Source organism: Rana temporaria, chromosome 2, assembly GCF_905171775.1.
Source record: "Rana temporaria chromosome 2, aRanTem1.1, whole genome shotgun sequence".
Lineage (NCBI taxonomy): Eukaryota > Metazoa > Chordata > Amphibia > Anura > Ranidae > Rana > Rana temporaria.
The window spans coordinates 537,270,678-537,296,812 of record NC_053490.1 but is presented as its reverse complement, the minus strand read 5'-3'; the positions used below and the strand labels follow the sequence as shown (position 1 = coordinate 537,296,812).

The 26,135-nt window shown below is 39.7% G+C and overlaps 2 protein-coding genes across 4 annotated transcripts in view; one reads left to right on the top strand and one right to left on the bottom strand.

Moving 5' to 3' along the window:
- PLA1A (phospholipase A1 member A) overlaps positions 1-7,471 on the top strand; it is a gene marked incomplete at its 5' end in the record, with an annotated part of 38,468 nt that extends 30,997 nt beyond the window's left edge. The window contains 3 exon segments of the mRNA XM_040339215.1: positions 1,242-1,353; positions 3,052-3,210; positions 6,759-7,471. Coding sequence (XP_040195149.1) covers positions 1,242-1,353; positions 3,052-3,210; positions 6,759-6,855 — 368 coding nt within the window.
- Positions 7,472-17,358: 9,887 nt separating this feature from the next.
- POPDC2 (popeye domain containing 2) overlaps positions 17,359-26,135 on the bottom strand; it is a 44,531-nt gene continuing 35,754 nt past the window's right edge. For 2 of the 3 annotated variants that reach the window (XM_040339211.1, XM_040339214.1), the window contains exons 4-5: positions 23,750-24,230; positions 17,682-17,770 (exon numbers count right to left, since the gene is read on the bottom strand). In XM_040339211.1, the coding sequence (XP_040195145.1) occupies positions 23,787-24,230 (444 nt within the window). In that variant the 3' untranslated portion in view covers positions 17,682-17,770; positions 23,750-23,786. Of the gene's footprint in view, positions 17,771-23,749; positions 24,231-26,135 lie in introns of all 3 variants that reach the window. The other variant, XM_040339213.1, reaches the window with a different exon arrangement.

Genomic DNA, 26,135 nt, shown 5'->3' with positions numbered 1-26,135 from the left:
TGGCATATACAGGGTTCCCAGAGTCTGTGTGTCTTGGGGGGAACATGGACCTGAATCCAAAGTAACACCACCTCAGGGTAAGACCAGATTTTTAAAATGAAATCCGGGGACATATTTTTTTCTTTTTACTAGTAATGGCGGCAATTAGCGACTCTCTGCCTGTCGCCGCCGTCGCCCGCCTCACAGCCTGTCAAGTCTCACTCTCCGGGCCCCCGGGTACTACTGGATGGGGAGCGGAGGAAGATCACTCCGCCAGGGAAGGCAAGGAGATAAGCAGGCAGACGGCTGGCCGGGACTTGAGCCAAGGCAGAAGAACATACGAGTGGAGCTGAATGGGCATGCACCCGAAACTGCAGAAATATTCCCTTCGCTCCGACCAACACATGATCATCAGAAAGGGGCACAGATAATTGGGAAAATAGACCCCTCCCTAAGCTAGCAGGTGCGGCTGAGCAGGGGGTGTGTAATTCAGATTTTCTTTTTTTGAATTCTGCACTGACTGTCTTTGAAATTGCCCCAGCCCCTGTTCAAATCCAATCCGGGGACAGACTTGGTCTGGGGACAATGTCCTCAATCCGGGGACTGTCCCCGGAAACCGGGGATGTCTGGTCACCCTACCTCAGGGGTCCCCAGGCATACAGCTCACAAAGAGCACCGTTCCCCTAAATGCCAGGGCCCATGATCGGTAGGCAAGAGGCTAGCATTCAGTCCCCTCCAAAAGCTTCTGTCCCGGGTGAGTCTGTCACACATGCCTTGTCTTCTATCTATACAATGTATTGTGATCATGGCGTGTCTTCTATCTATACAATGTATTGAGATCATGGCGTGTCTTCTATCTATACAATGTATTGAGATCATGGTGTGTCCTCTATCTATACAATGTATTGAGATCATGGCGTGTCTTCTATCTATACAATGTATTGAGATCATGCCTTGTCTTCTATCTATACAATGTATTGAGATCATGGCGTGTCTTCTATCTATACAATGTATTGAGATCATGGCGTGTCTTCTATCTATACAATGTATTGAGATCATGGCGTGTCTTCTATCTATACAATGTATTGAGATCATGGCGTGTCTTCTATCTATACAATGTATTGAGATCATGGCGTGTCTTCTATCTATACAATGTATTGAGATCATGGCGTGTCTTCTATCTATACAATGTATTGAGATCATGGCGTGTCTTCTATCTATACAATGTATTGAGATCATGGCGTGTCTTGTGATTCTGGCAGCTCATCACATTTTGCTGGAGTTCACCTTGTCTGAGCTGAAAGACATCAGCATCACCATGGAGGTCCAGCTGAGCAGCCTCAATTCCAGCAGCAGCAAAACCAAAATCACCATGTGAGCATTCCACCTTTCTTTTATTTCCTCCCCTTTCATTTATTTCATCTCCTTTCTTTTCTTTCCTCTCATTTCTTTTCTTTCATCTCTTTTCTTTTCTTTCCTCTCTTTTCCTTTTCTTTCCTCTCCTTCCCTTTCTGTGTTCCCCTTTCTTTTCTTTTCTTTCCTCCCCTTTCTTTTATTTCCTCTCCTTTCTTTTCTTTCCTCCCCTTTTCTTTTCTTTTCTCTCCTTTCTTTTCTTTCTTCTCCTTTCTTTTCGTTCCTCCCCTTCCTTTTCTTTCCTCCCCTTCCTTTTCTTTCCTATACTTTCTTTTCTTTTCTTTCCTCTCCTTTCTTTTCTATTCTCATCTTTCTCTCCAATTTCTTTCCTCCCCTTTCTTTTCTTTTGTTCCATTTCTTTTCTTTACTTCCCTTCCTTTTCTTTCCTTTCCTCTCCTACCTTTTCTTTCCTTCCCTTCCCTTCCTTTTCTTTCCTTTTCTTTCCTCTACTTCCTTTTCTTTCCTCTCCTTCCTCCCCTTTCTTTTCTTTTCTTTCCTCTCCTTCCTAATCTTTCATCCTCTTCCTATTTGTTCCTCCCCTTCCTTTTCTTTTCTCTCCTTTTTTTCTTTCCTCCTCTTCCCTTTCTTTCCTCTCCTTTCTTTTATTTCCTCCCCTTTCTTTTCTTTCCTCTCCTTCCTTTTCTTTCCTCCCCTTTCTTTTTTTCTCCTTCCTTTTCTTTCCTCTCCTTCCTATTCTTTTCCCTCCTTCCTTTTCTTTCCTCTCCTTTCATTTCTTTCCTCGCCTTTCTTTTTTTTTTCTCCTTCCTTTTCTTTTCTCTCCTTTCTTTTCTTTCCTCCCCTCCCCTTTCATTTCTTTCCTCCCCTTTCTTTTCTTTTCTCTCCTTTCTTTTCTTTTCTCTACTTTCTTTTCTTTCCTCTCCTTTCTTTTCCTTCCTTCCCTTCCTTTTCTTTCCTCTCCTTCCTTTTCTTTCCTCTCCTTCCTCCCCTTTCTTTTCTCTCCTTTCTTTTCTTTCCTTCTCTTCCCTTCTTTCCTCTCCTCCCTTTTCTTTTCTCTCCTTTCTTTTCTTTCCTTCTCTTCCCTTTCTTTCCTCTCCTTTCTTTTATTTATTCTCATTCCTTTTCTTTCCTCCTCTTTCTTTTTTTTCTCTTTTATTTTCTTTTCTTTCCTCCCCTTCCTATTATTTCCTCTCCTTCCTATTCTTTCCTCTCCTTCCTATTCTTTCCTCTCCTTCCTATTCTTTCCTCTCCTTCCTTTTCTTTCCTCTCCTTCCTATTTCCTCTCCTTCCTTTTATTTCCTCTCCTTCCTTTTTTCTTTTCTCCCATTTCTTTTGTTTCATCTCCTCCCCTTTCTTTTATTTCCTTTCCTCTCCTTCCTTTTCTTTCCTCCCCTTTCTTTTCTTTCCTCCCCTTTCTTTTCTTTCCTCTCCTTTTTATTTCCTCTCCTTCCTTTTCTTTCCTCTCCTTTTTATTTTCTCTCCTTCCTTTTCTTTCCTCTCCTTCCTTTTCTTTTCTCCCATTTCTTTTGTTTCATCTCCTCCCCTTTCTTTTATTTCCTTTCCTCTCCTTCCTTTTCTTTCCTCCCCTTTCTTTTCTTTCCTCCCCTTTCTTTCTCTTTCCTTTCTCTCTCCATTTTTGCCATGTACACCCCCAGACTTCTTGTATCATTGAATAACCTGATTCATCTTTTCTGCCTGCAGTCCAAAGCAGACCCTGGAGGGCCGAGGCCTGGTTGCCCACGGGGCCCATCTTTGCCTCTTACACCAGGTTGAGATTCGAGTGATGGGCAGTAGATTTTGGAGACGAGGGCCAGAATTTAGCGGGACGCTGTGTATGACTGAATTGCCCATGAACAGAAGGTAAAAGAGATGACAGTAGACCACTGGACCTGGGCCACAACAACCAATCAGTAGGGCCGATGACTTTCATTAAAAGACAACAGATGATAAAATGGTATTTTTGAGCTGCTATTTGTCCACCTGTATAAAGAGAGAGAGCAGAGCTGTGGGAGGGGTCCAGCAGGCCCCACCCACTACAGGATGCCTGCAGAAAACTACAAGAGGAGGCGGAGACAAGACCAGTCACCCTGTACAAGTAGAGAGTGAGCAGAGCTGTGGGAGGGGCCCAGCAGGCCCCACCCACTACAGGATGCCTGCAGAAAACTACAGGAGGGGGGCGGAGACAAGACCAGTCACCCTATACAAGGAGAGAGAGAGATGAGCTGTGGGAGGGGCCCAGCAGGCCCCACCCACTACAGGATGCCTGCAGAAAACTACAAGAGGGGGCGGAGCCAAGACCAGTCACCCTGTATAAAGAGAGAGAGAGCAGAGCTGGGGGGGGGAGTCCAGCCGGCCCCACCCACTACAGGATGCCTGCAGAAAACTACAAGAGGGGGTGGAGCCAAGACCAGTCACCCTGTAAAAGGAGAGAGAGAGCAGAGCTGTGGGAGGGGCTCAGCAGGCCCCACCCATTACATGATGCCTGCAGAAAACTACAAGAGGGGGTGGAGCCAAGACCAGTCATCCTGTATAAAGAGAGAGAGCAGAGCTGTGGGAGGGGTCCAGCTGGCCCCACCCACTACAGGATGCCTGCAGAAAACTACAGGAGGAGGCGGAGACAAGACCAGTCACCCTTTTCAAGGAGAGAGATGAGCTGTGGGAGGGGCCCAGCAGGCCCCACCTACTACAGGATGCCTGCAGAAAACTACAGGAGGGGGCGGAGACAAGACCAGTCACTCTGTACAAGGAGAGAGAGATCTGAGCTGTGGGAGGGGCATAGCAGGCCCCACCCACTACAGGATGACGGCAAAAAACTACAGGAGGGGGGGCAGAGACAAGACCAGTCATCCTGCACAATGAGAGAGAGCAGCAGTGAGCGGTCTTTACAGAACAGCCATTGAAAATCATGGGCAGGGCCAGAACAAGGGGTAGGCAGGAGGGGTACTGTGGCATCCTGCGAGGTGGGGGGGCAGACACCACAAGGAGATTGGTGGGGGAGGGGATTTGTGTAGAGGAGGGGAATTTAGGGAGAAGCAGAGGGTAAGAATTGTTCTAGGAGGGCGAATTTGGGGAGGTGTGCTAGGAGTGGTGATTTGGGGGTTTGTGACGCGTTTCGTCACAAATTACGTCGTCCTGGGGCTCGGGTCGGTGCACTGGAAATACAATATGGAATTCACCAAACTCATATCTTGGGGGGGCGCAATTTGGCATGTTTCCCCCCCCAGGCTCTAGATTACCTTGTCCCGGCACTGATCATGGGGCCCTGTACAGCCTACCTGACGGGGGCCCTGACCTATAGCTATAGCTGACCTATAGCTATCAATTCTGCTTGTTTTGCGAGACAACACTCGTAAACCGAGTCAGAATAAAAAAAAAAGTATCTCGTTTTCCAAAACGCTGGTTAACCGCGTTACTCGTGAACCAAGGTTCCGCTGTACCTATAATTTAATAGCTAGTGATGATTAGTTCGTTATTATTTAAAATTTACATATTTTTGGATTTTTGAATTTTACAAAATTTCAAATTCACAACATTTTGAATTTACAAAAAAAAAAATGAATGAAACGAAAACGAACACATTTTTAATATAATTTAATAGCTAGTGCTTATTAATTAGTTATTATTTTATAATTTTTTCAGATTTTTGGAATTTTTTTTTCTTATTTTCAAATTTTTGAATTTACAAAATTTTGAATTTACGAAATTTTAATTTTACGAAAAAATAAATAAATAAATGAAACGAAAACGAACACATTTTTTATATAATTTAATAGATAGTGATAATTAGTTAGTTATTATTTAGAATTTTTTTCAGATTTTTGGATTTTTTTTTCTTATTTTCGAATTTTTGAATTTACAAAATTTCGAATTCACGAAATTTCGAATTTACAAATAAAAATAAAATGAATGAAACGAAAACAAACACATTTTATTTTTTTCACAAGAAAAAACTAACACATTTTTAATATAATTTAATAGCTAGTGATTTTTAGTTAGTTATTATTTCGAATTTTCAGATTTTTGGATTTTCTTTCTTATTTTCAAATTTACAAAATTTCGAATTTACAAAAAAAAATTAATGAAACGAAAACTAACACATTTTAAATATAATTTAATATCTAGTGATTATTAATTAGTTATTATTTATAATTTTTTTCAGATTTTTTGATTTTTTTTCTTATTTTTGAATTTACAAAATTTCTAATTCACGAAATTTTGAATTGACGAAAAAATAAATAAATGAATGAAACAAAAATGAACAAATTTTTAATATAATTTAATAGCTAGTGATTATTAGTTAGTATTTTGAATTTTCTGATTTTTAGATTTTCTTTCTTATTTTCGGATTTTGAATTTTAAATTAACGAAAAAAAATTTATGAAATGAAAACAAACACATTTTTTATATAATTTAATAGCTAGTGATTATTAGTTATTATTTATAATTTTTTTCAGATTTTTTTTCTTATTTTCTTATTTTTGAATTTACAAAATTTCGAATTCACGAAATTTCAAATTTACAAAAAAAATTAATGAAACGAAAACAAACACATTTTTAATATAATTTAATAGCTAGTGGTTATTAATTAGTTATTATTTATAATTTTTTTTCAAATTTTTGGATTTTTTTTCTTATTTTCGAATTTTTGAATGTGCAAAATTTTGAATTTACGAAATTTCAATTTGACGAAAAAATAAATAAATGAATGAAACGAAAACGAACACATTTTTAATATAATTTAATAGCTAGTGATAATTAGTTAGTCATTATTTCGAATTTTCAGAATTCTGGATTTTCTTTTTAATTTTCGGATTTTTGAATTTTAAATGTACAGAAAAAAAAAATTATGAAGCGAAGATGAACACATTTTTAATATAATTTAATAGCTAGTGCTTATTAATTAGTTATTATTTATATATTTTTTTTAAAAATTATTTTAAAATTTTTGAATTTACAAAATTTCGAATTCACGAAATTTCGAATTTACAAAAAAAAATGAATGAAACTAAAATGAACACATTTTTAATATAATTTAATAGCTAGTGATTATTAATTAGTTATTATTTATAATTTTTTCAGATTTTTGGATTTTTTTTTCTTATTTTCAAATTTTTGAATTTACAAAATTTCGAATTTACAAAATTTTAATTTTGACGAAAAAATAAATAAATGAATGAAACGAAAACTAACACATTTTTTATATAATTTAATAGATAGTGAGAATTAGTTATTATTTAGAATTTTCAGAATTTAGAATTAGAATTTTCAGATTTTTGGATTTTCTTTCTTATTTTCGGATTTTTGAATTTGCAAAATTTTGAATTTACGAAATTTCGAATTCACAACATTTCAAATTTACAAAAAAAATAATAATTCAGCTTTAACCCTTTCCTGTGTTCTTCTTGCAGAAAATCTATGGCCTGTTTGCCCCGAATCATCTCTTTCTCGGGCAACACCCGCCAGACCTTCGACATATCCGAGGACAGACGCTTCGCCTGCCCCTAGGAGGAGGACTGCAGACGCCGCATTATGTAGCCGGACAGTCGCAGTATATATATATATATATTTATCCGAGGATTGTACGAACATCAGAGGAGATATTCCCGGGTGCGTCCACACCCTCTGATCCTCACTCACCCTTCTGCCACTAACACAAAACCACCAGCGCTGCAAGACTGTAATAGTATTTAAAGTAGAACTCTTCCAAGAATCGCCGGCAACCAGTCAGGAGGGAGCAGGGGGGAGGGGCCAAGCCACACTCTGTGTGTCTATAGACACACAGAGCTGTCTTAGGAGTGGACACACACAAATGGATTCCTATGGGGGCACTCAGTAGTGGGGGGAGCACAGAGTGTCGGCGGGGGACCCGAGAAGAGGAGGATCAGGGCTGCTCTGTGCAAAGCCATTACACAGAGCAGCAGTGACAGGCCTGTCCATTAGAGGCACACGGGCGCCACCCCCCCCCCCCTATTTATGTGTCTGGCAACCTAATCTACATACAGGGCACCAGATGCATGGATTCCAATGGGTAGTGGGGGGTTTTGGAGGACGCGATTAGAGCCAGAGGCTCTAATAGGCTTAAAAAAAGGTGGGCTCGGGGCGCAGAGCACTGCGCCCTGAGCCCACCCAGTTGTGTGACAATAGCGAATTCTATTCGCTATTCTTACACTGATCCTTCTACCGGTCAATCAGGAGGCGGGTCCTGAGACTTGTCACCCGCTTGGCTGAAAAGACAGGTGATCCTATTGGACGCCGTGAAGGGAGGAGGGAGGAGATGCACGGCAGAAGCCGCCGTGATTCAGAGGAGAAGACGCCCGTCCGTCGTCTGTAGGAGCGATGCCCGCCTGGAACCTTGATGGGGTAATTGTGAGGTTGGATGACCGACCGCGAGACCTTGGGGGGGGGGTTGCGGGTGACCCGACGAGGGGTAGTGGGGAGGGTGCGGGTGACTGGGGGGGTGAACCAACTGAGCAGGGGGAGGTGCCACCAGCCAAACAGGGAGGGGTGGTTGTTTGACCACCCCCCCCCAAAAAAAAACACACCAGCTGCCACTGCAGAGCTGATAAGTGTAGCATGTGAGAAAAATAGGGGTTATGATCATATACAGTGCTCAGCATAAATAAGTACACCCCAATAGAATTGTCAGAAAACCTTTACTGTCCTTTCAGAAATCAATATTTTCTATCCTACAAAATCCTCCCACAAATGCGGCGCGTTGATAGCAACCAAGATGACCAAGAAGATCAGCAAAGCTTTACTTATCAGTCGGAATACTGGAGCAAAAGTGATACAAAAATGTAACACAGATGGAAAAAAGCACTACAAAACACAGCACAGCAAGCAGTGGGATTAAAAACTGACGCGTTTCGCACAGGTCTAGTGCTTAGTCATAGAATTCTTTCCATTGGTTTCTGCCTTGTGCATTGCCAGCACCCACAGTCTTTGAGGAGGACATTGATTGCTCATTGCACTCACCTGCAGCGGCGGTTTCCCTTTCGAAAGTTTGAATTCCCGAAATTTTTAATTTACGAATTTACGACATTTTCAATTTCTGAATTCCTGAAATTTCTAATTTACGAATTTGTAAAATTCTAAATTTAGAAAATTCTAAAATTTCATAAATTCGTAAATTTAAAAAATGCGAAAATCGGAAATTGGAAAGTTTGAAAATTGGAAAGTTCAAAAATCGGAAATTTTAAGGTTCGAAAATTGAAAATTTCTGAATTTCCAACATTTTGAATTCCTGAAATTTCTAATTTCCGAATTCGTAAATTCTAAATTTCGAAAAATTCTAAATTTAGAAAATTCAAACATTTCGTAAATTTTAAAAATGCGAAAATCGGAAATTCTAAAGTTCGAAAATTGAAAATTTCCGAATTTCCAACATTACGAATTCGTAAATTCTAAATTTAGAAAAATTCTAAAATTCTAAATTTAGAAAAATTCTAAAATTCTAAATTTAGAAAAATTCTAAAATTCTAAATTTAGAAAAATTCTAAAATTCTAAATTTAGAAAAATTCTAAAATTCTAAATTTAGAAAAATTCTAAATTTAGAAAATTCAAACATTTCGTAAATTCGTAAATTTTTAAAATGCGAAAATCGGAAATTCTAAAATTCTAAAATCGAAAGTTCGGAAATTCGAAAATCGGAAATTCGAAAATCGGAAATACGAAAGTTCGAAAACCGAAGATTTAAAAATATTTGGAAATTCAAAAATTCAGAATTTCCGAATTCAAAATGTTTTGAATTTCCAAATTTTCTTAATTTCTAAAAAAAGATAAAAAAACTAATGAAACAAAAACAAACACTTTTTTCGGCAGTGCACATGTCTAATAAGTAATTTTATATAGAAAGAAAGGCCAAGACTAAACCCCTGTTTTTAACAAATACTGTGAGACAGGTTCATTTAGCCTGGAAATTAGAAAAAAAAAATCGGAAAAACGAATATTCAGAATGCGTAAATTTAAAAAAAAAAAGGAAAATTTTGATTTTCGAATTTCCAAATTCTGAATTTCCGAATTCTCAAATTTTCGAATTCTAAATTTTCCGAATTTCCAAAAAAAGCTAAAAAAACAAATGAAACGAAAACCGAAAACATACATACTGTCAGACAGGTTAATTTGGTTGTCCGCAGGCTGGTCGGTAAGTGAATTTGGAGTTTTCCTCCTTGGTCTTTTTTCGAACATATGTTGCCTTCCAATGCTACTTGCTGCAATGGCCAGTTCTAGGTGGGGGAAGGGGCTTTTTTTTTGTAAGTACTTTATACAACCCGTCAATTACTTCCCAGTTACACCCTCTGGAGACCTTCTAGGAAGCCCTTTGTGTGTCTTCTATCTCCTGGGTGGTGGACCCCATGGGAGAGATGAACGGTGCTTTTAGTACATATGCATTTGAGGATCCTTGTGTAGGTGGTAGTTGTTGTTAAATAGGTAACATGATCGCCTTATATAAAAATGCAAAGAAGTTTGTATATTCCAGATATCCAGTCTATCCCCCTGAGGAAGTTGATTGAAACGCATTGTCTTTATCCGCAAGACTAACGTCACGTACTCTACAAGTGTCCGTCTTGTGGAATGTACGGTGTGGAAATATTTACTTGCTTTGTACGAGGATCCAGCACCTTGTGTCGGCCCTCAGCGTTGGTTTTATGTATATTTTATACATTTGTTGTATAATAAAGTTTTATGAAACTTTGCAGTGTGTGGTTGTGCCTAAAAAAAAAAAAAAAAAGAGTCATGTCTCATACTTGTGTCCCGGTAATGCCGTGTCCTGAGCTGCAGCATGGGGGGCCAAGACCATACAGCGGTATAACGGGACGGGTGCCCCTCAGAACAGGCCTCGCCATGATCCCGCTGACAGCGCAAGGAGAAAAAAAAGCCGATCACTGGCTTAGGTGTAAGGGACATCGGTCCCGAAGAGGAAGGAGGCACATCTGCCTCATGTGTGCCAATCTGTACCCCCTGCCAGTGTCCACAAGTGCCACCTATCAATGCCCACCATTGGTGCCAATCAGTGCCTCCTCAATGTCACTTAGCAGTGCTGCCTATCAGTGCCCATCACTGCCACCCATCAGTGCCACCTATCAATGCCACCTATTAGTGCCACTTCTCAGTGCCCACCAGTGCCCCCTATCAATGCCCTTCAGTGCCGCCCATCAGTGCCACCTATCAATGCCACCTATTAGTGCCACTTCTCAGTGCCCACCAGTGCCCCCTATCAATGCCCTTCAGTGCCGCCCATCAGTGCCACCTATCAATGCCACCTATTAGTGCCACTTCTCAGTGCCCACCAGTGCCCCCTATCAATGCCCATCAGTGCCGCCTATCAGTGGCCACCAGTGCCACCTTATCGGTGCCCACCAGGGCAGCCTCATCAGCGCACATCAATGAAAGAGAAAATGTACCCGTTTACAAAATGTTATAACAAATTTATTCAGTCTTTTTAATTTTATTTTAACAAAAAAAAAAAAACGCAGAGGTGATCAAATACCACCAAAAGAAAGCTCTATTCTGTGGGGGAAAAAAATCATAAACATTTCATTTGGGTACAGCGTTGAACGACCGCGCAATTGTCATTCAAAGTGCGTCGGCGCTGAAAGCTGAAATTCGGTCTGGGCGGGAAGGTGGGTTTAAGTGCCCGGTGAGGAAGTGGTTAACAAAAAAAATTGGGTTATTGTGAAGGATGTCAGTGTAAATCTCCCTGCTTGGTTCATGTGTCACAAGCTATTGACATGTTAATGACCCTTCCTCAGCCAGCTCCCTAGTTCAAATGGTAATTGATTTATTGTGTGTGGGAAGGAGACCGGCCTTACTGTTTACAATGATTAGATAAGGGGCTCATGTTAATTATTCTGATTGCTTCATTGTGGTCAGGCTGTTACACCTAGTAATTAACTCCGCTGATGTCTTTATCTAAAGAAACATGTCTGCATGGTCGGCTCCGACTTGTCTCCTATAATCTGTATGGGAAACCCCACTGTGTGAGGGGGGCGTTCCTAACAGGCTGTAACCACATATAAGCTGAGTTTTTGTGTCAATAAAGTGTCTTGTTCCAGCAGTAAGCTGGTCTCATGTGTGGCTTTCTGGGCGATTCCAGGGATATCCCTCCTCGTGGAATATTGGGGTGATTGTCGTTATGGGAAGAAGGGAACGTTGACGGGGATATCATACCGATACCGTCACAATTGGTTGGTAGCAGCGGGATTTTTCCCTTCTATTCCCCTTCACACCCGGATTCCAAGCAGACACTGGAAGAACTACTGGAAGTTCGTGGAAGGATCGCTAGCAACAAAACCAAGCGGGTCATCATAGCAGAATTAATGGAGCTAGACCAGGAGGACGGGATTGCAGCAATGCCAGCAGTACAAGAGATGGAGACACCAGTGATTCAGGAGGAGGAATCGCCAGCCAACAAGCTAATGAGAGAGAAGCTAGCGTGGTTCGGCCCGAACCCAACGCCGGATGTGGTTCTGAAAGTGATGGACCTGTTAGCGGAGGAGGCTAAACAAATAAGGGACGCAGAACTACAGAAGGATAAACAAATAAGGGACGCAGAACTACAGGAGGCTAAACAAATAAGGGACGCAGAGCTACAGAAGGCTAAAGAAATAAGGGACGCAGAACTACAGAAGGATAAACAAATAAGGGACGCAGAGCTACAGTTAAAACTGGCAGCAGTCCAACAAGCAGCCGCACCTTCTCCGAACAGTGAGTACAGCACAGCAGACGCAAGGAAGATTCCGTTTAGCGCTTTTAAAGCTTTTGATGAAAAGGACTGTGAAATTGATAACTACCTGGCAGACTTTGAGCGACAATGTAACCTGCACCGAATAGCTAGAAGAGAGTGGGTTGCAATATTGTCAGGCAAACTGTCAGGCAAAGCTTCTGATGCTTTCCGGACCGTGCCAGATCAGGATATCCATAGCTACGCCCGGGTTAAAGAATCGCTCCTGGCTCGTTATGCAGTAACCCCAGAGTCCCACCGACAGAAGTTCAGGGACTCACGCAAAACCACGAAAGACTCTTACGCAGAATGGGCATGCCAGCTGTCCCTGTCGGCCTCTAACTGGGTTAACAGCAGCCAGGCCACCACCGCAGAGGACATTTTGCAACTAATGCTCCTGGAGCAATTTTACAATCACATCCAGACGGATGTCAAAGATTGGGTGAGAGATCGCAGGCCCATGACTCTACCAGAGGCCGCGAAGTTGGCGGATGAATATGCGGATACTCGCAAGACAAACCAGGTCACACCACGGGTACAACCTCCACAACCAACGGCGCCCTCACACCCACCAGCCGCTAGATACCAACCGCCTAACAGACCGATGACATCTAGCCCTCGCTACCCACGCCAGGAGGACAACGAACAACGCTGCTTCCGGTGCAAACAGTTGGGTCACTTCAAGCAGAATTGCCCCATGAACGACAACACCAGGTCAAATTGGTCTCAACCGGGGTACCGCCCACCAGCAGCAGCCCATTGTGTAGACTCGGCTTGGGATCTCCAGGAGCTGGGTCCGGAAGAACCATTGGGCACCCCTTACGAAGCCCTCATGGTACAATCTGTTATTACGGACAACAGGGAACACCATTGTCAGCTGGTCATGGGCGACCGCCATGAGCCGGAGGGGCCTTGGAGGAAGCTGGGCAGAAAGAGGCACTGCCAGCTACCCTCCAAGAAGAAGAGGTCCTGGAAGTCATATAACCAGCGGACCTGGGAGGAGAAGAAGCGACTGGAGGAGATGGAATCGCAGCGGGCGCCCCAGATGCGGGCCGAGATGTTCGCCAAGGGCCCACCGGTGGCCCCTTACACCACCACCCAGTTCCTGATGATGAAGGACCACGTGGAGAGCCTGCAGGACATGAGCAAGCAGGATCTGATCCGTGAGTACATAGAGCTGGAGGAGTGCATAAGCCGCATGGAGGAGGAGAACAACCACCTGAGGTCACAGCGGGCTGACCCCCCCAGGCTCCATGAACTGGAGATGGAGCTGGAGAAGCTCAAAGAGGAGAACCGGCGGCTGCGGAGGGAGCAGGGGGTGGCTGACCTTATGGGGCTCTGAGTCCCCTCCCCCCCCCCGGACTCTGAGCACCAGTGCTACAGCATTTCAACAAATATAACTTTTTCTTTTTATGAATCTCCTGTGATTGTCACTTCAGAGCCATAACCTGCCCCCTCCCATAGCGGGACACCTAGACGGCGGCGCACAGACCCATTCGCTGTCTTCACACTGACTTCTGGTGACTTTGCAGATCGCACAAAGACTTGGGGACTGACCGGCGTGTGATCTGACGACCCGGTAGCATACCTGAGTCGGAAGCAGTTACCAATGGAGGTCAGTCACGCCAAACGGAGTTAACCTCGGACTAAAAGCTCTGAACCCGTCAACCCTACTGGACCAGGGAAGGTCCAACCGGGTTTGCCGGAGCAGGGAGAAAAAGGGGGGCCATTGTGAAGGATGTCAGTGTAAATCTCCCTGCTTGGTTCATGTGTCACAAGCTATTGACATGTTAATGACCCTTCCTCAGCCAGCTCCCTAGTTCAAATGGTAATTGATTTATTGTGTGTGGGAAGGAGACCGGCCTTACTGTTTACAATGATTAGATAAGGGGCTCATGTTAATTATTCTGATTGCTTCATTGTGGTCAGGCTGTTACACCTAGTAATTAACTCCGCTGATGTCTTTATCTAAAGAAACATGTCTGCATGGTCGGCTCCGACTTGTCTCTTATAATCTGTATGGGAAACCCCACTGTGTGAGGGGGGCGTTCCTAACAGGCTGTAACCACATATAAGCTGAGTTTTTGTGTCAATAAAGTGTCTTGTTCCAGCAGTAAGCTTGTCTCATGTGTGGCTTTCTGGGCGATTCCAGGGATATCCCTCCTCGTGGAATATTGGGGTGATTGTCGTTATGGGAAGAAGGGAACGTTGACGGGGATATCATACCGATACCGTCACAGTTATGTATTGTGTTTTTTTTTTTCTTCTTTTTTAGCAAATGTATATTTTCCAAAAAAATTGTATTTAAAAAAATAAAAAACCTACACAATATGGGAAAATAAATAATAAAAAAAAAAAATACGTATAAAAATTGCAACACCCATCATTTTATTCTCTAGGGCCTCTGCTTAATTTATATATATAATGTTTGGGGGTTCTGAGTAAATTTGAGCAAAAAAAAGATGATTTTAACACATGGGAAAGAAATTACCAAATTGGCCTGGGTGGGAATTAATTAAAGTGGCCGCTCCCTGAACTGAATTAAAAAAAACTATATATATATATATACACACACACACACATATATATATATATATATATATATATATATATATATATATATATAAAATATATATTTTTTGTATATTTTCCCCAATCTCTTGCCTATTGGCCGTGGAAATGGCCATTACTATTTTTTAACATTCAGCACCCATTGACTTTAATGGGATTCAGATTCATGTCCAGAAAGCACCCCACCCCAACCCATAAAAAAATTGTTTGAAAAATTGCTGCACAAATACCATGCGACATAAAAAATTGCAACGCCCACCATTTTATTCTGTAGGGTCTCTGCTTAAAAATATAAAATTATTGAGGGTTAGACATGTGCAGAACGAAAAACTTAGTTTTGTTTCGATTCGATATTTACATAAATGAGTTTAGTTAAAACTTGTTTCCTTCGTTTTCGAATACATTTTCAAATCTGAAAAGTTTCCGAATTCAAATAGCTTTCCAATTACCAAAAAGAATAAAATAGAATAGAAAATAAAGAAATAGAATTGAATATATACATATGTATATATATATATATATTTCTATTCTATTCCTTTATTTTCTATTCTATTTTATTCTCTTTGAAAATTGGAAAGCTATTTGAATTCGAAAAGTATTCGAAAACGATTCGAATTTTGTTTAGTTTATTCGTTTTCGAATCAATTTCACACAGTTTTCAAATTCGAAAAGTTTTCCAATTTCCAAAAAAATTAAATAGAATAGAAAATAAAGGAATAGAATATAAAAAAATAAAATTATTTTCTATTCTATTTGAATTCAAAAAGTTTTTGAATTTGAAAACTAATTTGAATTCGAAAAGTATTAGAAAAATCGTTATTTCGGATTCGTTTAATCCATTGTCGGGATTCGTTTATTTTATTTATTTTCTAATTAATTTTGAACAGTTTTCCAATTTCCAAAAAGAGCGAAATAGAATAGAAAATGAAGGAATAGAATATAAATTATATATATATTCTTGTATTTGAATTCGAAAAGTATTAGGCTGGCTTCACACTGAAGCGTCAGCCGCGGTGACAGTATAGCTGCGCTATTTGTAGGGCGGCTATACCATCGTGTTTACCGCGATATTCGGGCGCTAGCGGTGAGGTTTTAACCCCCCGCTAGCGGCCGAAAAAGGGTTAATACCGCGGTATTACCGCGCTTTCCCATTGATTTCTATGGGAAGGCGCGGTATAGGAGCGGTGAACACACCGCTCCTATACCGCGGTAAAGATGCGGCTAGCAGGACTTTTGGAGCGTTCCTGCTAGCGCACCGCTTCAGTGTGAAAGCCTTCGGGCTTTCACATTGAACACTACAGGGCATGATTTTTCATGCAGTATAGCAGCGCTATTTTTAGCGCTGTACCGCATGAAAAACGTCCCAATGTGAAAGGGGCCTTAGAAAAACTATTCAAATATCGTCCGAATTCAAATTTCGTTATTTCGGATTCATTTAATCCGTTGTCGGGATTCGTTTATTTTATTAGTTTTCTAATTAATTTTGAAAAGTTTTCCAATTTGAAAAGTTTTCCAATTTCCAAAAAAAATAAAGAAATAGAATAGAAAATAATGGAATAGATTAGAAACATTTCTTTTATTTTCTATTCTATTTTATTCTCTTTGGAAAATTGAAAACTATTTGAATTCAAAAAGTATTCAAAAAGTATTCGAAAATTGTTCGAATTCGAATTTTGTCCGAATTCGTTTAATTAGTTGTCGGGATTCGTTTAGTTTATTCGTTTTCTAATTCATTTTGAACAGTTTTCCAATTTCCAAAAAGAATGAAATAGAATAGAAAATGAAGGAATAGAATATAAATTATATATACATATTTTTTTTTCTATTCTTTTATTTCGGATTTGTTTAATTCGTTGTTGGGATTCGTTTATTTTATTCGTTTTCTAATACATTTTGAACAGTTTTCCAATTTGAAAAGTTTTCCAATTTCCAAAAAAATAAAGAAATCGAATAGAAACATTTCTTTAATTTTTTATTCTATTTTATTCTCTTTGAAAACCATTTCAATTCGAAAAGTATTCAAAAATTATTCGAATTCGAATTTTGTCCGAATTAGTTGTCAGGGTTTCGTTTAGTTTATTCGTTTTCTAATTCATTTCGAACAGTTTTCCAATTTGAAACGTTTTCCAATTTCCAAAAAGAGTGAAATAGAATAGAAAATGAAGGAATAGAATATAAATTATATATATATATATATATATATATATATATATATATATATATATTTTTTTTTTCTATTCTTTTATTTTCTATTCTATTTCACTCTTTGGAAATTTGAAAACTATTTTCATTTCGAAAAGTTTTTTGAATTTGAAAACTATTCGAATTCGAAAAGTATTCGAAAATTATTCGAATTCGAATTTTGTCCGAATTAGTTTAATTTGTTGTCAGGATTAGTTTAGTTTATTTGTTTTCTAATTCATTTGAATGAAGGAATAGAATATAAATTATATATATATTTTTTCTATTCCTTTATTTTCTATTCTATTTCACTCTTTGGAAATTTGAAAACGATTCGAATTCAAATTTTGTCCGAATTCGGATTCGTTTAAATTCGGTAACCATTCCAATTCAGAATTTCGGAGCGACATGAAGTGTACACGGTGTGTTCAGCTCACCCCTAATTCAGAGAGAGAACTTTCCATACGTAATACACAGAATTTTATACTATTAGGAATCCCTTCGGTAAATTTTCGGAAATAAGACGCCATCATCCTTCACGAAGAACATTTTATATTGGAGTTTTCAGAAAAATAAAATAACATAAAAGTAACAATGCTTCATGATCAGGTTGCCGCGTGGATACGTTTCGTCCCGGGCCGTCTTATAGAAAATGCCCTTTACACCGATGTGTCCTCTTGCCATTGGCCGGTGTAGTGGGACTGTCCGGGGGAGGACACTGATCACACCTTGTCCGTGGTTTCTGTCCCGGGGGGCGGGGCGGTGCTCACACACACACCACACGTGTCCTTGTTAGTGACTTCACACTAGTGAGCTGTGCTCAGGTGGGAGAGAACGGGGGGGGCTTGTCATTGTTCCCTAAAGTTCGGGGGTCTGAGTGGGGGCCAGCGGGGCCCTTCCGTATGACTGGAGCCGGGGGTGACCCTTGTGCAAGACGGTGGAGGCTGCAAGACAAGAGGACAGAAATCTCATTATTATTGTTGCAAACGCGGAGAAAATAAAGGTCAGTACATCATTGGGGGGAAGAGGGAAGGGGGGAAGGGGGAGAGGGAAGAGGGAAGAGGGAGGGGGGGAGGAGGGGGAGGAGGAAGGGGGGGAGAGGGAAGGGGGAGGAGGAAGGGGGAGGAGGGGGAGAGGGAAGGGGGGGGCGGGGCAATGCCTAAAATGTTAGGAAATTTACAACAGGGGGTATTTATAAAGAAAAGCAAAGAGCTGAAATCTAAAATGGAAAACCAAAAAAGGGCACAAAGTAGACAAATTGATGAAAAATTGCAAGTGTCAGTAAATAAATACAATGTAACAACGTATTGCTTTGTTGTATTTACTATGTCATTCATATGCAGGTCAGAGGTGAGACCTTCGATCTGCATATCTCATCAATAAAATAACCTACAGGAAAAAAAATATTTTTTTTAACCCCTTATTGACCTCTAATCAACCCTAATCAACCCTAATTAACTCCTTCTTTCCCTTCTCCCCTTAGTTATGTTTTTTTTTTTTATCTATTATTGGTTGAGCCTGTAATATCGTTTTTCTTTTCATTCTATTTTTTTTTTATTATTATTATTATTATTACAGCCGGGAATTACTTTGTGGGTAAAATGCCACTTGAAGTCAAGTCTACAGAAATACGAAAATTCGTAACTAACGAATTTCTCAAAATCCGGAATTAACGAATTTCTCAAAATTCGTTAAAAAATTAATTAAAAAATGCGAAAATTTCGAAAATTCAAGATTTAAAAATTTGAAATTCTAAAATTTGAAAATCCGAAAATTCGGAATTAACGAATTTCTCAGAATTCGTTAAAAAATAAATCCAAAAATTAGAAATTTCGAAAATTCGAGATTAAAAAATGTGAAAATCTAAAATTCGAAAATCCGAAATTCGGAAATACGAAAATTCGGGAATTAACGAATTTCTGAAAATTCGGAATTAACGAATTTCTCAAAATTCGTTAAAAAATAAATCCAAAAATTTGAAATTTCGAAAATTCGAGATTAAAAAATGTGAAAATCTAAAATTCGAAAATACGAATTTCCAAAATTTGGAAATACGAAAATTCGGAAAAACGAAAATTCGGAATTAACGAATTTCTCAAAAATTTGTTAAAAAACAAATTTGAAATTTCGAAAATTCGAGATTAAAAAATTCGAAAATCTAAAATTCGAAAATCCGAATTTCCGAAATTCGGAAATACGAAAATTCGATAATTCAAGAATTCGGAATTAACGAATTTCTCTAAATTCGTTAAAAAATAAATGTCTACTAAACGGGTTATTTTCTCCTTAACACACAAACACACACACACACACACCAATCCTACATTCTATGACACTGGAGACCCCACCCCTCCCCTTGTTGGAATGGGTCACAACAAACATGCTGTACGAAGGGTTAATGCACAAAAAACATTGTTATCTTGGACCCCGCCTCCATTTCACATCCTCTTAGAGGTTTTCCTGGTCAAAAGTCATAAAATTATTTTTCTATTCAAACAGTAAAAATTCAACGGTTTCTTCTGTCTCTATTAGAATTCAGAAGCAGCACTCATTGTGCAGCAGGAGAAGTGAGACCCCCAGACTAAAATTATGGGAATACTCTCCATGCCTACCAAATTCCAGGTTCATAACTCAAAAACTTCTGAAGCTGGAGGCGGTAATCACGTTTTTTTTTACGCGTTTTGCTTTATTCATAAAGCCTTGAGATTTACAATGAGTTGTATGATTGGACACATATCGTTTTATCAATAATTCCCCTCTATGCTGTGGTTTGGCATGTGACTTTGTGGAGTAGACGTGTGCAATTCGTTTTTTTCTGAATTTAGTTTTTTTTAACTAATTAAAAAAAATACATTAATTCAGAAATATCAGAATTAACCAAAACCCGTTCCAGGAATTTTTCCAAGTATTAGTAAAATTAAAATATTTGTGAATTGGAAAATTGACGGAAATTCATAAATTTGAAAAATCGTACATTCTTAAAAATTCGTCAATGTTAAAATTTACGTAAATTCAGAAATTCGAAAAAAATCGTAAATTCGAAAAAAATCGTAAATTCGAAAATTGACGGGAAATTTAAAAATTTACGGGAAATTTGAAAATTGACGGGAAATTTGAAAATTTATGGGAAATTTGATGGGAAATTTGAAAATTGATGGGAAATTTGAAAATTGATGGGAAATTAGAAAATTGATGGGAAATTCAAAAAATCATAAATTTGAGTATTTGTAAATCCGAAAAATCGTATATTCTAATAGTTGTAAATTCGAAAATTGACGTAAATTAGAAGAATCGTAAATTGTAATACTTGCAAATTCGAAAATTGACGGAAGTTCGGAAATCTTCACTATTACTAACTATTAAATTATAGGTATTGGAATTATCTTTCGAATTTGGCTGTTATTAAATTGGTGTATTGGGAAATTCGAAAAATCTTAAATTCTAATATTTGTAAATTCGAAAATTGACGGAAATTATAGGTATTGGAATTATCTTTCAAATTTGTCTGTATTTGGAAATTTACGGAAATTCGAAAAATCGTAAATTTGAATATTTGTAAATTCGGAAATTGACGGAAATTCTAAAAATCTTAAATTCTAATATTTGTAAATTCGAAAAATCATAAATTCATAAAATTTTACAATTTAAAAATTTACCTAAATTCTGAAATTCGAAAATTGTAAATTCAAAATATTTGTGAATTGGGAAATTCGTAAATTGACGGAAATTCGAAAAATCGTAAATTTGAATATTTGTAAATTCGGAAACTGACGGAAATTCGAAAAATCTTAAATTCTAATATTTGTAAATTCGAAAATTGACAGGAATTCGTAAATCTGAAATACTAACTAAACTAATAATAACTTAACTATTACTATTAAATTATAAGGTATTGAAATTTACTTTCAAATTTGGATGTTATTAAATTTGTAAATTCGAAAAATCGTAAATTTATAAATTCGTAAATTCGAAAATTGATGGGAAATTCGTAAATTGACTGAAATGCCTAAAATCAGAATAATTGTAAATTCGGAAATTGACATAAATTTGAAAAACCCTAAATTCTAATATTTGTAAATTTATAAAATTGACAAAAATCTGAAATACTAACTAACTAATAATAACTTAACTATTACTAACAATTAAATTCTAGGTATTGGGATTTCCTTTCAAATTTTGCTGTTAGTGAACGTAACGAATACAAATTTATCCGAAGTTACGAATTATCCGAAATAAACAAATGGAACGTAACAAATTAATAATAATATTAATAAGTAACAATATTAATAATAAAAATTTATTAATATTATTATTTATTTATTCATTCATTCCAGATAAATTTGTACTATTATTAAATTATTATTAAATAATTAAACTATTAATTGAACTATTAAAATTATAGGTATTGGAATTTCCGTTCAAATTTGGCTGTTCGTTAACGTAACGAATATAAATTTATCCGGAGTTATGAATTTTCCGAAATAATGAATGCCGCATCTAAACGAATAGAACGGAACGAATAATAAGTAACAATATTCATAATAAAAATGTATTATCATTATTATAATTAATTGATTCCAGATACATTTGTACTATTATTAAATAAATAAACTATTAATTGAACTATTAAATTATGGGTATTGGTGGAATTTCCGTTCAAATGTGGCTGTTAGTGAACGTAACAAATACAAATTTATTTGGAATGAATAAATAATAATAATACATTTTTATTATTAATATTGTTATTTATTATTATTAATTAGTTACGTTTCATTAGTTTACATGCGGCATTCGTTATTTCTTTTTTTTTTCAAATAACAGTTTTTTATTTTCATAAAATTTCAGTACAGAGTATAGCAGCAGTTCAAGTGCAGAAGATGAGCGGAGATACAAAATTCCAGCTAGGTGGGCTTACACAGTGGCTCCATATCTATTTCTGCTATCAATGACATGTAACCCAATTGGAGATCTAAAAGAAAGAGTAAAGAAAAGAAGAAATAGGGAAAGAGGGGGGGTGGATGTAAGGAGGGAATGGGGTGAGGAGGGGGGGACGGGGCGGGGAGGGAAGCGAGAAGGAAAAAGGTAAAGAGGAGAAGGGACAGGAGAGATGGGGGGGGGGGGAGGCAGGCAAGATTATCAGGGTGAGCAGTGTACCTCGGCGGCCTATTGTCGACTCACGGCGGGTCCTCCACCACATGCCACCTCTCCCAGACCAGATCATGGGCATCCAACCTATCCTGGATCCTAGCCGTCATTTTTTCCATGAGTTCTACATCTTTGACCCTAGCATAGAGGGCTTCTTGTGATGGGGGGGTTGGTTTCTTCCAATGAAGCGCTATCAAGCACCTCGCAGCTGTGGTTATGTGTCTCAGCAGTTTCTTGTAGGGTTTAGCTATGCGAGGTTGGGATAGGCCTAGCAAGAACAGCTTCGGGGAGAAGGGTATGGGCGCCTCCAGGAGGCGAGATAGGAGCTCTTGTGTTTGAGTCCAGAATGGGACAATCAGGGGACACGTCCAGTAGATGTGGAACAGTGTGCCCTTGGCTTGGCCACAGCGCCAGCATCGGTCAGAGGTGGAGGGGTAGATCCTGTGGAGGACGTCCGGGGTCAGGTACCAAAAGAACAGCACTTTATACATATTTTCCTTATAAAGGGTGCAGATTGAACTCTTGGCCGCCTGCCTCCAAACTGCCCCCCACTCGTCCTCCGAGAGTACCTCCCCCAGCTCCCTCTCCCATCGGAGCATATATGTATGTTTACCTTTGGTTTGTATGGGGTATTCATTGAGGATTTGGTAAATGTCTGATATGAGACCCCTTCGGGCAGTGCCCTCGAGGATGATTCGCTCAAATGGGGTCGGTTTTGAGAAGAGGAGCCGGGGGGCGATTGTTTGGGCGTAGTGCCTGATCTGTAGGTAGTTGAAAAAAGCTTGCCGTGGAATGTCATGTTTGGCTTGGAGATCAGTGAAGGAGTGTAAGGTGCGGGATCTGGGGTCTACTAAATGACCAAAGTGGAATAGGCCTCGTGAAGCCCAGGGCCAGGACATCTGGTGGGTGAGACTGGTCGGTACTTTAGGGTTGTAGAGGAAAGAGGTCAGCAGGGAGCTATCGGACCTAAGGCGACCGTCTCGGGCTAGCCTCCTCCATGTACTTTGAAGCTGCCGCATGGAGCCCAGTAGGCATTCGTTATTTCAAGTAATTCGTAACTTTGGATAAATTTGTATTCGTTACGTTCACCAACAGACAAATTTGAAAGGAAATTCCACCAATACCTATAATTTAATAGTTAGTAAAATGTATTATTAGTTAGTATTTCCAAATTTACAAATTTATGCATTTACGATTTTTCGAATTTACGAATTTCCGTAAATTTACGAATTTTCATAAATTTTCGAATTCACAAATATTCAAATTTGCAAATATTTGGAAAAATTAATTAAAACGGGTTTTCGTTAATTCGGATATTTACGAACTTGATGGGGCTGATGGTCAACATATTATTCAAAATATGGGATTACTGTATTTGTGAAAAAAAAAATGAGAGCGCCCCCTGCTGGCTGGTAAGAAGACAGCATACTAATCATAAAGTATGCACTTTTTCACATTGACCTGACTATAGAAAGAAGTCGGGAAAGAACTGAAATCTGACCTGGGAATATAAAGCTAAAAGGGTCTGATAAAAATGACAAATGGAGTCAACTGGGAGGCCACACAATTAATAAAATAAAAATAAAAACATTGCAATAAAAAGGGAAATTCAGAAGTGACTGGTTCTCTTTCATTTGGGCTTTCATTTTGCCGCAAACGCCAAGCACAAAGCCACGAGTGGCACAACCGACATTTTTAAGGAGGGGGGTTAGACAAGCCGACACCGGCAAGCACAAGCACACAACTCTACAAGGATTTGCAGGCAGGGTGGTACTTACGGGGGGGCACTGCCTCACCAGCTGCCCGGGCCCCCTCTCACTTCAAATACTCCCCCTCGCTCCCATAATCCATAAAGGAGCCAGGCAGCTCTGCAAAATCGTCAAGAATGAGGCTGTTCGAGTCCTCACCCAGGTTGCCGCTCTCCGGCCGCGGACCTCGGCTGCTCGGGGGTGGGGCCTTCCTCGGGAGCGGGTCTTCCTGCTGAAGGCGGGAGGCCAGGGGTTCGGCGACGGGTCGTATGTCGCCCGCCACGTCTGAGTACAGCCCTACCACGTGGTAGAGGCTGGGCAGGCGGATGTCGAAGCGGAGGCCGAACTTGGCAAACAGCTTGTCGTTGAGGGCGTAGAGCTTCTGGGAAATGTCAAAGCCGAGGAGCGAGGAGAAGAGGCGGGCTATGTATTTCTCCTTGGCCAGGAGAAGGTAAAGCTTTTTCCGGGGCCAGCTGATGTACGCGCTGTCCATCTCCGCCGTCAACGTGACCTGAGAGATTACACGGATACAAATAAAAAGTACAATTACGGAATTTCACTTTGGTCCCTTTTGCTTTATATGTTTGCAAAGTTTATGAACAGCTTGACTTTAAGTTGGACCTTTTAGTGACTTTACAAGTCTGTATGAATACATTCCTGAGCTCCAGTCAGTGACTTTGTCTAGACTGAGGTTAGGTCACCCGTCATTGACCTTTCCTAGTCTGAGGTGAGGTCACCAGTCTTTTGCCTTTCCTAGACTGAGGTGTGGTCACCAGACATTGACCTTTCCTAGGCTGAGGTGAGGCCACAAGTCATTGGCCTTTCCTAGACTGAGGTGAGATCACCAGTCATTGGCCTTTCCTTGGCTAAGTTGAGGTCACCAGTCATTGGCCTTTCCTGGGCTGAGGTAAGGTCACCAGTCATTGGCCTTTCCTAGGCTGAGGGAAGGTCATCAGTCATTGGCCTTTCCTGGGCTGAGGTGAGATCACAAGTCATTGGCCTTTCCTGGGCTGAAGTGAGGTCACCAGTCATTGACCTTTCCCAAGCGGAGGTGAGGTCACCAGTCTTTTGCCTTTCCTAGGCTGAGTTGAGGTCACCAATCATTGTTCTTTGATGGGCTAAGGTGAGATCCAGGGCCACCATCAGGGGGGTACAGGCAGTACACCTGTAAGGGGCCCCATATGGAAACCCCCCCCCTTTTTTTTTTTATTAAAAAAAAAATATTTTTTTTTTAATAAATATTTTTTTAAGGGGTATGGGGGACCCGGAGATCCCCAGGGCCCCTAGTGACAACCCCCCTTTTTTTTATAATTTTTTTTTATATATATATTTTTATTTATTTTATATATATATATATATATATATATTTTATTATTATTATTATTATTATTATTATTATTATTATTATTAAAGGGTCCAGAGGTCCCCAGGGCCCCGGATGGCAACCCCCCTTTTTTATAAAAAAAAAACATTTTATTATATTATTTTATTTATTATTATTTTTTATTATTTTATACATATATATATATTTTTTTTTATTAAAGGGCTCAGATGTCCCCAGGGCCCCATGTGGCAAACCCCCTTTTTTAATTTGTTATATATATATATTTCATCTTTTATGTTTTTATTAAAGGGCACAGAGGTCCCCAGGGCCCTGGATGGCAACCCCCCCTTTTTTTTATAAATGTTTCTTTTTTTCTTTTTTATTATTATTATTAAAGGGCCCAGAGGTCCCGGATGGCAACCCCCCTTTTTTGTAATTTTATTTTATTTCTTATTTTTTTGTAAAGGCCCCCCCCCCCCCCCCCGGCTTCTCAATTCGCAGCAGCCCCCCCCCCCTTCTCAATTTCAGGCGGCAGTACCCCCCCCCCCCCGGTTCTCTGCTCCAGGGGGCCCATGCCTGAAGCTGTGTAAGGGGCTCCATAATTCTTGATGGCTGCCCTGGTGAGATCACAAGTCATTGGCCTTTCCTAGGCTGAAGTGAGGTCACCAGTCATTGACCTTTCCCAAGCGGAGGTGAGGTCACCAGTCTTTTGCTTTTCCTAGGCTGAGTTGAGGTCACCAGTTATTGGCCTTTCCTGGGCTGAGGTGAGACCACCAGTCATTGTCCTTCCCTAGAGTAAGGTGAGGCCATCAGTCATTGATCTCACCTAGGCTGAGTTGAGGTCACCAGTCATTGGTCCTTCTCTAGGCTGAGGTGAGGTCATGAGTCATTGACCTTTCCTAGGCTGAGGTGAGGTCACCAATCATTGGCCTTTTCTGGGCTAAGGTGAGCTCACAAGTCATTGGCCTTTCCTAGGCTGAAGTGAGGTCACCAGTCATTGACCTTTCCCAAGTGGAGGTGAGGTCACCAGTGATTTGCCTTTCCTAGGCTGAGGTAAGGAAACCAGTCATTGACCTTGCCTAGGCCGAGGTA